This window comes from Trachymyrmex cornetzi, unplaced genomic scaffold (assembly GCF_001594075.2).
Source record: "Trachymyrmex cornetzi isolate Tcor2-1 unplaced genomic scaffold, Tcor1.1 scaffold302, whole genome shotgun sequence".
NCBI lineage: Eukaryota > Metazoa > Arthropoda > Insecta > Hymenoptera > Formicidae > Trachymyrmex > Trachymyrmex cornetzi.
In genome coordinates this window covers 490,733-502,536 of record NW_017297714.1, presented here as the reverse complement: position 1 = coordinate 502,536, position 11,804 = coordinate 490,733, and the positions used below count along the sequence as shown (strand labels likewise).

Sequence of the window (11,804 nt, the reverse complement as noted above, 5' to 3'; positions counted from 1 at the left end):
TCCTGTTAATAATTGTAGTATTTTACATCATTTATACATTATATAAGTATATACATTTATTCAAACATATATGTGTATATATTTATATAGTATTTTATCTATAAGATATGTAATATAAATGAGAGAGAAAGAGAGAGAAAGAGGGAGGAAGGAACTGATTTATTTATATATAAACATATATATACAATAATTATTATTTATGTACCTTGAAGAATTTGAACTCTTAAACACAGTTGGTACAGAGCCTGGTTTCAAATGTTTTTGACATTTATTTCCTCCAACAGGATAATAAAAACAATCTGGAGAAAAGTGTTGGCTGCACAGAACGCTAGTCTTAGTTAAAACTTTTTTCAACCCCATTTCTTCAATCCATTTTTGTCGAAGAACTTCATTCTGTGGAAAACTATAATTTCACAATTATTTGTAGAATACGATAATACATATTATAACCTATATACATATATATCACAAATTACAACAAATTAAAATGCTTTACTAATTATTTACGTGTGAAATGATACATTTTCTTTTTCGTTAGCCACATTTTTATAATAACCACATGCTTTACATGTCTTCATTCCGATGAAAATTTTTTGAACAAAATATGCTAAAAACAGATAATTAAGACTTAAAAAGAGTAACAATCATGTCAATGCTTTTAATCTATCAAAAAATTTTTGTTATTCTGTTTATTAAGTAAATTTAACCTTTATGACTTCTCTCGGAATCCCAGTATTGCTGTGCAACACCAACGCAATGATTAAAGGTTAGATATGTGTGCATCATATATATATACTCATTCGCCATTACTGTCAATATGCGCGCGCAGAGAAGGATAGAGATTCACCGATGTTTTGCGTCTCTCACCGTTCTGCCAACATCACTTCTACCGTATGGCATGCTGGGTCTATCTTATAAGTCTATGGTTACGGCGCTCAATCTGCGGTGTGATCGCATGCTGCGATATAAGATTAAATTCAAATCAGCAAATATTGTCTTGCCCAAAATCATAATTTCGAACATGAAGGACATTAGTTTAAAAATGTCGCAACTATTTTGTATGAGTCTCGTTGAAATCAGTAGACCCTAAAGTGTAAAATTACGTTAATATTATAGGGCTTCTCTCTCTTTTTGATCAGAATAGATCGAGTTGAATAGAAACAGATAATTGTCTCAGTTTTTCAACTTTACCTTTCACTTAAGTTTTTACATAAAAAGCTTATCTGTATCTAAAAATTGATAAAAGCATTAAAGAGAAAAATTGATAAAATCTTAAAGAGAAAACTTCGAACTTTTTTTTGCTTTGTTTAAAAATGCTGTACGTCACTCCGTTCGTCTTTTATGAGCAGTCAAAGTCAAAGAGACCATTTTTACTTCAATGTTGAATAAGTCGTTAAAAAAAAATCATACAGAGCTAAAAAAAAGTAAATTAAAGGTAAAGGATCACGCTTTCGAAAGCTGTGAATTGTATTTGTGCCCGACTTCTCATTCACGGCATGAAACTGTGCAAAGTTTACAAAAAATTTTGAGATTTTACGGATCTTCCTTTATAACCATGTAGTTCCGTAAAAATCAACCGAATCGTTATTTCATTATACAGATTTGGAAAGTAAAGATTTCAAGCTACAAAATGCTTTTCCTAAAATTCTCATTTTGATCATTTATGTAGAAGTTACACTCCTTTGAAGTTTACCTATTTTTCGAAGGTGTGAGAGGTGATGGTTTAATTTCTGCACATAGTGTATTATTATTTTATAGAAAATTAATAATACATTCACGATTTTTGACCAACATTTCAAGATAGTCTTTTTCACAAAAATTGTCAAATGTTGCAGAAAAATTATTTTTTGCGTATTATACGTTAATTATTTCGAAAACCTGACGTGGTGGAGAAATTTGGTTTGCAATATCGCCCGTGCGTTTTCAGCATTCAAGAATTTGAGCAAAAATCTATAAGAAATACCTTAGAAGTAATTTTTTGCTATATATTTGTGTTATGCACAGACTTTTATAAGTAGACTGCTGACTTTGCCGCCATGTTTAAGGTAGGGTTGGGCAGCACCGTGTTTAATTTCTCACACTCATACATACATATATAAATCATACGGATAATTATTGCTCAGTTTACGTTATATATTCACAGATTGGACGCATACATGTGCTTACGGGAAACAAAACAAGGATAGCTCGGAATCAGGTTTGTCTCTTTCTATCGCACTGAGTCAGCAGTCTACTTATAGAAGTCTGTGGTGTAGGGATGGGCGATGTTTCATCGATTATACAAAAAATCGATGAAACATCGCCCATCCCTACTGTGGTGTTATCTGAACTTAGAAAATAATTAATTAATAAAAATATTGGATTAAACAAATGATCTTGGTTTTTTATCCAGTATATTATCTTTGTTAAGCATAACTATGTAGTTATTTAATATGGCCAGAATAATATGAGTGCACCTGAAAGTTACAAAAAGTAGAATAAGACCAGTTGTTTAATCAGAGAGAATCTTAAATTTATATATAAAACATACTTTAAGTGCCTTTAATAAAAAAATGAGAGAACTGTTGGTTCATTTGTGCATAAAATTGAGAATATTTTAGTATATAATAACATATATTTTAATTAATTTTTTGATACAAATAAATAAGATATAATGTATTTGTAAATTAATAATAGATTATAATTTTATTTAAATATTAAAATATTTATTATATGTACAAGTGAATCAAGAACAAATATCGTGAACGTATTTCGCACATTGTTATGTTCTAATTATTATAAATTAAACTTAAGATTTGTGCGAGCATTGCTGATACGTTTATTTTTTATATGTGAAGAAAAGTTAAAATAATGTTATTTAAACTAAAAAAAAAACTGATTATCTACGATTTTCATCATCGGTTTATCTTTTCTCATTTTTAGTTCTAAATTATCATGCAAGCTTAAACTTAAATTTTCTCGCCGAATTATTTGGTTAGTTACAATTAGTTATTTTTTGTAATTATGTTTACAATTATATTTATACGAAATTATACTAATAATATATACATTATTAATGAAAGTATATGTTACCTATCTTTCATAATAGGATCTTTCTCATAATTACATTAATTAATTACTATTCTATACTCTGGAAGAGTTAGAAAATTTGCTACGCTTAAGTATTTTTATTCGCGTATCTCTTGTTGTGACCTTTTAGTAGCACTTCTCGCAGTCATCATATCTTGAATTTCCTGTTAACATCAACAATAGTTAACATGCAACATTTACACTGAACTCAAAATAAAGCTTTCTATATATATCTCGAAGTAATATGCTATATGTAATAGAATTACCTGCAGCGTTTTTCCTTTTGTCTCTGGCAGCATGGTGAGTGCATATATTAAGCTCATCATGATGATCACTGCATACATCCAAAAAACATACTTTTCGCTGATGAGATCTACCAATGGCTGATATGTTCTTGAGGCGACGAATGCGAATGCCGCTGATGTAATACTTCCTAAGAATCCAGCCAAGCTTTTCAGATCAGAAGGAAATATTTCACTTAGAGTCGTCATAGGTACCGGTATGAGTCCGAAGTACATCATCATGAACAACAGTAACGATAGAATAATCAACCACTCGAGATTATCGGGATCGTAGCCATAGTCTAACAAAAAGAAATGTAAACCTAACAACAGCGTGCCGATCATCACGCCCAAAGATGAGATTGCTAATAGGATTCTGCGACCGTAACGATCGATAGCAAATATGCCCATCCAGCCGATAATTATACCTGTAATAATAGTAATAATTGGACAAATTAATCTAATTCTTTAAGTCCAACGACTTTAACAGAAATAAACGGAGTTTGCTTAAAATTAGTATAGAGTAACTTTGGTATATATGCCGCACCTAACAAAAACTTTATTTCTTAATTTATTATTTAGAGTTAGAAAGCGTTACTTTTTCCGTTACTTTTTATAATATGACTTTGCAATTTTTTATAATTAAATGCTAAGGTTGGAAAAGTTAACTTTTCCAATCTTAGCACAATCTTAGCGTTTGGTTATAAAAAATTGCAACGTCATTATCAAATTGTTTATAAAAAGTAATAGAAAAAGTAACGCTTCCCAACTTTGAGTATTATTTACTATGTTTAAATGAACTATACCAGTAAAAACTTTTTACTGTCTACACCGTATAGCGTCAAATTGACACTATATAGTGTCAAATTTAAACGTTGTTTTAGTATAAAATAACGACATATTGAGTGGGAACAGTGGCAACTTAAATTAAGTTAAATTCGATACTCTATAGATTTAACAGTGTATAACAGAATGGTTGTGTGCACATTATCCCTATTCCTTTTATTTTTTCTGATTTCTGCGCCGTAAAGGCCATGATGCATAGAAAAACTTAATGGGCCTTCTATAATAAGCCATTAGTCATAAATCAGAAGTCAGAAGCTAAAAATTGACTGTGATTGGTCAAGGTTTTTAGCTTCTGACTTCTGATTTATGACTAATGGCTTATTATAGAAGACCCATAAGACTTAAGACTTAAGCGATAAGGAAATCAACATGTTGGATTTGTTACTGTTTACTTTATGGTCTTCCAGTCTCTACTGTGATTGATCAATTCGTTTACTGCTTAAGTCTTACGTCTTGAGTTTTTCTATTTGCCATGGCCTTAAATCCTCGCACGGCGTAAATGCCGAAGTTACCTTACATAATAATTAAGATAATTAACAGTTGAGACACAAGACAGTTCTGTCAATAAAAGATAACACGGAATGAAGAGATAATTATATTATCATTAGTATTGGAAGTCAAACATACTGACTGCACCGACGATCATCACTACAGTTGAAGGTATGATTGATGTCACCTTTCCTTTCTTTAGAATAATTTCCATGTAAAATACAATAGTATTTAGTCCACTCATTTGCATAAACATGAAAAGTATTATCATCATTATGAAAGAGCGTCGATTCTTCGGCTCTTTCATCTGATACAATCGTTCCCTTATGTTCATTGTACGCGTTGATTTCACGAAAAGTTCCACGGCTTCTATTTCGTTTTTTATATCAGGTTTTCGATAATACCATCGAATTGCTTGTTCCGCTCTAAAATTATGAAAATAACACATAAAAATATCTTGTTAATTTATCCAAAATTTTCAAAAAAATTACATCGAGAGAATAACATTCCTCAACCATCATAATCGTTTTATGATTATCGATTTTATTTTTTCTACATTTACAATGTTTAATAATTATATTTTTTGTAGTTATATTTTTTACATATCTTTTATTTTTTTCATAATAAATATAAATTATGCCTGAGAATTAATTATTATATATAAAATAATTAAATAATAAATATAATTATTATATACAAAATAATTAAATATGTTTTTTCTAATGAATAATAGAATTTAAAACACTTAATAATAAAATAAATTGCAGAATGACAGAAGAAAGTAAATATTTTTTTAAGTTAAAAGAATTAAACATGAAAAAAATTCAAAATCATATTTTTGCATGATTATTAATTTCATGATATCAATGCATTTTATACAATCTTTGGATTTTGTAAAACTGTTGTACTTTCGCATTTTATTAATTGTACAAATTAAAAAATTGTGATAAGAATAAAATATTTAAATATATTACATTAATTTGATTCACACACTATAAAAAATAAAATGTTAATTTTAACTTAAAGACGTTTAGTGGACTTTCTGAGACATGCAAAAACGTTAAAATTAATATAAAGCTTTTGTTAATATACAAAAAACACGATTTATTAAAAAAAAAACAAAGTTTTTGGAATCGCATTTTTTAAAAATTAGTTGATCATCTTCTTATGCAATGGGATGCAATGACAACTTTTTCTGTGTCATATTCCATTTATTTATCGAAAACTGTTTTAGATAAATTTAGGGGAAAGTCGCCTATATTGTACCCCCTAACGTTTAAACGAAATTGTAACAAAAATACTAAAGAGATCAGAATATTTCTGTACTTACATTAAACTTTGGTTCATTGGCAATAAAACAAAACAATATTTTTACGAAAATAAACATTAAATTATTGTTTAAATTATATTTAAAAAAAAATTGCTTTCGATACGGATTTGGAGACCGGGTCGTTAAATTGTACCATCTGGTTCCTAAATTGTACTTCTAATATAGTAAACAAGCTGACATTGCTTATTGTTATTTTGACATTCAAATAACACCTTTAACGTCAAAATGATGGTAAATAACGTCAGTTTGTTTACTGGGAAAATAAACAAAATTAATTTTAAAACTCATTTGTTAATAAATTTATTTTTAATTTCAAACTGGGTACACATATTTAAGTGGCTATAATAAAAACTTTTCTATTATAAAAACAGAAATTAGACTCTGTATTTTTCAAACTCATTTAAGAAAACAAAATAAAAAGCAATACTTAAATTGATTTTAGCTATCATTGCACTATATTTCAGAATATTAAAATCTCAGATATATATATTATATTTTGAAAAAATAAATTTTGGAAATAAAATCAATTACGGATTTTTCCGTCACAATGGAAAAGATTTAATAAAAAGACTCAATAGACAAACTCAGTAGAAAAATTTAATAGAAAGACTCAACAGTTCATAAGTAATCACTTTCTTGAGCGCTTATTTAAACAGTTTTGGTAAATGTCCAGATGGTAATTGTCATTACAAGTTTCGTGCAACCATTTAGAGCACCTGACACACTGAATCCAATCCACTGTAGGTCCTTTTTTATCTCGATAATTACCATCACATATTGCTCGCGTCACTTGCGAAAATCGTACAATATAAACACCAATGACAAGTACGATTTACGTAACTCTCTCTATTTTTACAAATTTGTCAATAGCAACATAACTTACAAATATTTTGCTAATTTGATGCTATACTCGAAAAGAGTTTAAATATCAATTATAACCATGAAGAACACTATAATTCAATTACCCACTCTGTAATGATAACACCTTAGGTAAATTGTACCAAAACTTAGATCAAACACCAAACAAAATCAATTTTGAATGTCACTTGTAAACAGACGACTCGAAGACAAAACAAAAATGATAATTCTTAACCCATATTACATCAGTGTTATTATCTTAAAAAAAAATGTTTCGTTTAGAAAATACAGTGGAGGTACGATTTAATCGTCGGTACGACTTAACCAACTTTCCCCTAATTATAATATGGAATTTTATAGTCAATAGTGAGAGAAAGAACACATACATACAATCTCATACAGCACAAAACTCCGTTCAAGTTCTCTGGGAGTTCATTTCGCTAAGCTCTCGAGGAGCTTATAAAATTCGACAAAAAAAGTTCCCTAGGAGTTCATTTCGCTGAGCTCTTGAGAAGCTTATAAAATTCGACAAATTCCCAGGGAGTTCATAATGTTTTTACGAAAAAGTTGGGCTCGATTTTTTACTTCAAAAAAGCACTGTACGAAATAACAGATCTGAGTACGCCTGTCGAAAAAAACTCCACTTTTAGAGGATTTAATAAATATTTTTCCTACTATTTTCTCCTCTAATTTTGTAAAATGTATTATTTTTATGCGTAGAAATCTACGAAAAAAAGAACATCACTCAAATCCTGTTTTATTAGATCTTTTCGCGTTGCATGCACTTTTTATACTCAACATCTTTGCTTTCTGTCTTTTCAACGTCCAAATATATATCTATATCTCATTTTAAGTGCAAAAATATTTGAGGATTTCAAACAACGTGAACAGACTATTTTTTTTAATTTCAAAGTTTTTGATGTCGGTAAGTTAAAAAATGATCAATTAATGATAATTTATGACTATGCATGCATATGTATGTATTTTTTAATAAATATGAATACATTTACGTTTTAATCAAATAAAATAAAATTTTATACAAATTAGAATTTTGCACTAAAAATAAAATGTGCATATATGTATATGTGTATTTAGTATGCGTTATCATGTGGTATGTACGTTCTTCCAATTTTTCCCGCAATAGCACTCGAATTGCATCATCGCCATTATCCCGATTTTCAAGTTTTCTAAGTATATACATGCACGTACATGTTTCAAGTCCACTTCATCTTCGAGTTTTGCCGGGTCTAAAATAAGACATAAGTCGGTAGTCAGTGAATTGCAGTGAATCGAAAACGAGTCTGCAAGATAATAGGTGAGTCGGAATTGATCGAAATTAATAAATCGGTAGACTTGACCAGCAGCTAACTTCTAATGACTACAGACTGGAGACTCATTATAAATCCGGCATTTGATTTCCTTGATATTGCTTTTGTTCTAACTATATTTGTTCTGTCCATGAAGTAACTAACTCATCGTTGAAGGAACGGACATTTTCGAAGATTTGATCTTAAAAGCTTCCAAATTACGATTTCCGAGCTTCCTGCGAACTTAAATGAAGCTCCCTGAGAATTCTCAAATGTGGATATTCCAATTCCAAAAGAACTCGCTTGGAGCTCCCGGGGAACTCCAAGCAAGTTCTTTTAAAGTTAGAATGAAGCTTGCAAAAAATTTTATGAGCTTCCTGCGAACTTAAAGGAAGCTCCCTGAGAACTTAAATGAAACTTCCTGAGAACTTAAATGAAGTTAAAATGGAACTGCCAGGGAACTGTAAATAAAAATTAAATACCAGAATTCCCAGGGAGCTCCCTGTGCTGTGTGGGATATGTTATTCGTTGATTAGCTCGTTTTTTGTATGTTTGAATGATCGTTGCTACTTGATTATTTATTTTGCTTCTTTGTATTTAGTCGATTTAGTCCCGATTGCACCAGCGTTACTTTGGCAAGGGTTAAAACCTCTCTGGCTCTTCCTCTTTCTCGGCTAAGAGAGAAAGTGAGAGCTTTAAGCCTCGCTTAAAGTCAAAGTAACATTTTGGTGCAATCGGGCTTTATTCGAATAAACGGTCCTGTTTCTAATCTTATTATTGATAGAAAGTTAAATATAGCTGTTTTCTTGTTCGCATGAATCATTTAAAGCTTATTGTGCACATGAAAGGCTTTTTATCAAAAAGCTAATATGTCAGAATAAAACATGTTTATACTTGATATAAAACACATATCTTTTTAAAATCTACTTAATACTTTTATATATTGAAAAAATTAATTTGTATAAAAAAATTACATAACCTTATTTAAGAAAATTTAAATAACAAGAACAATAATTAAAAAATAATTAATAAATATCAAGAAGAATGATTTAAAACCATGAATTTAAGAGAACTGAGTTATCAGTACGAAAATAAAACGAAAACTTTTAAAAACACTTTTTAAACAACTTATGTTTCTTTTCTGTTTAAAGCATTTAATATATCCATATGAATAATGATAAATAATGCACCCTGTTATTAATAAAGTTTACATTTATTGCATAAATTATTTAACGTTTGCAGTTTATGCACTATATTATTTGAGAATATATGACGTACTGTATTATTGTTAAATACTAAACTATCGAAATATTATTGCATTACTGAATATTGAACAAAATCCATCGCTTTAAATGTAGAGGAAAGTTGCCGATACTGACATAAGTCTCCTAAAGTGACACTCTCTTATTTCTCAGAAACTAATTATTTGCACTTTATTAAACTAATAAAATCATGATCTGTTTAGCTAATTAAAGAAGTACAAACTCATAATTCATATATGTGTGGCTTATTTCTATATCAAATTAACTAAAAACCAATTCTATGAATCCGAGGAGAAAATTCTTTCTTACGGTGCTCTTTTGTAAATTGCGTAATTAAAATAATAGTGACTGTATTATTGATAATATTGTTATTTTAAATGTTTATATCAGGTATGTAAATATGAAACCGGAATTTTTAAATAGAAAATAAATGTTTATTGCATGAAAATGATAAAAAATATTTTATTCGAAGTATTGCCCATCGCTAGCTATACATTTTTCCCACCTGTCTGACAATTTGTGGATGCCACGCCAAAAAAATTGTTGCTCTTTTGAACCAAACCAGTCATCTAGCCATTTTTGTACATCTTAAGAAGTGAAGCGCTGCTGAGCAAGTGCGTGTCCCATCGATGCAAATAAGTAGTAATCGGACGGAGCCAAGTCTGGTGAGCAAGCCGCATGCGAAAGTATTTCCCAACCAAACGCCTCAATCTTTTCCTTCACCAGTTTCGCTGTGTGTGATGGTACATTATCATGAAACAAAATCAATTTGTGTTGCCTTTTTTGATATTCCGGTCGTTTTTCACGCAAAGCTTGATTGAAATTGATTATTTGTTGTCAGTAGCGTTCAGTATTAACGATTTCGCCAGGTTTTAGCAGCTCATAATAGATCACACCTTTCTGATCCTACCAAACACAGACCATTGTCTTCCGCCCATAGCGATTTGGCCTTGCAGTCGATGTCGATGGTTCGCCTGGAGTTACCCATGATCTTTTATGCTTAGGATTCTCAAAATATATCCACTTTTCATCGCCAGTCACAATTCGATGGAGAAATGACTTTCTTTTGTACCTGGTGAGCAACATTTCGCAAGTGGTTTTTCGGTTTTTCTGCTGTCTTTCATTCAGTTCATGTGGAACCCATTTTTCCATCTTCTGAAACTTTCCCATGGATTTCAAACGTATGGAGACGGCTTCTCGTGTCACATTCAATTAATCCGTGAGTTGTTGTTGAGTTTGAGCGTCATCCTCATCCAACAATGCTTGCAATTCGCTGTCTTCAAACTTTTTCGGTGTTTTTCCACGTTTTTCGTTTCTCACGTCAAAATCGCCACTTTTAAATTTCTTAAACCACTCAAAGCAATGTGATTTACCAAGAGCATGCTCACCGTAAGTTTCGACAAGCATTCGATGCGATTCTGCAGCAGTTTTCTTCAAATGGTAACAGAAAATCAATGCTGTCCGCAAATCGTAGTTTCCACACGGAGAGAAATCTGTTACGATTTTGGCACGAACAGTCGATACTACTATCGCGTGTCCAATTTCAATGCGCTAATAGCACCATCGTTCAATCTGTTTATGCATGAAGTCGTGCAATCATGGTACGAAAATCGCTATGAAAAAAAAGAATGTGATGCGTGCTATGGTCGTACCAGCTTTTTATGATAGCCGCACGAGCGCAGTATGCATAAAGCACCCCATTTCACCGTGCGAAATTCGCTCGAAACCCATGCGATTTTGGCATGGCTTATCGGTTTGACCGTCAAATTTCTAAACCACGCCTTCTATGATGCATTGTGTGTTAAAAATTAAACATTTATGTGAAAAATGTTGCAGCAATAGTAAATATATTAATGCAAGTATTTGATGATTTATTTAAATTATAGAATTTGTTTCCTGAGTAATCTTTTAATTATCTTATTCTTACAGAAGATTACAAAGATCCTGATGGAAAAATTTTGCTGAAATTTGTGTGACATTTCACCGAAATTATAAGTTTTGAAACACATATTTCAATGAAATTTCAAATACGTAATTTCAAAAATACGTATAATGTAATACTTATAATGTAATATGATAAAGTAATAATAGAAATAAAAACAAATAAGTTACACAGTCTGTTAATAATAAAATTTATATAATAAATAAATTTTATTATTAACAGATTATGTAACTTATTTGTTTTTATTTCTATTATTACTTTATCATATTACATTATAAGTATTACATTATACGTATTTTTGAAATTACGTATTTGAAATTTCATTGAAATATGTGTTTCAAAACTTATAATTTCGGCGAAATGTCACACAAATTTCAGCAAAATTTTTCCATCAGGATCTTTGTAATCTTCTGTAAGAAT

General features: G+C 30.2%; 1 protein-coding gene across 1 annotated transcript in view; it reads right to left on the bottom strand.

Annotated features, from left to right (window-relative positions):
- Positions 1 to 3,096: 3,096 nt before the first annotated feature.
- LOC108762487 (facilitated trehalose transporter Tret1-like) overlaps positions 3,097 to 11,804 on the bottom strand; it is an 18,201-nt gene continuing 9,493 nt past the window's right edge. The window contains exons 5-7 of the mRNA XM_018509507.1: positions 4,824 to 5,110; positions 3,336 to 3,778; positions 3,097 to 3,233 (exon numbers count right to left, since the gene is read on the bottom strand). Coding sequence (XP_018365009.1) covers positions 3,168 to 3,233; positions 3,336 to 3,778; positions 4,824 to 5,110 — 796 coding nt within the window. The 3' untranslated portion in view covers positions 3,097 to 3,167. The remainder of the gene's footprint in view (positions 3,234 to 3,335; positions 3,779 to 4,823; positions 5,111 to 11,804) is intronic.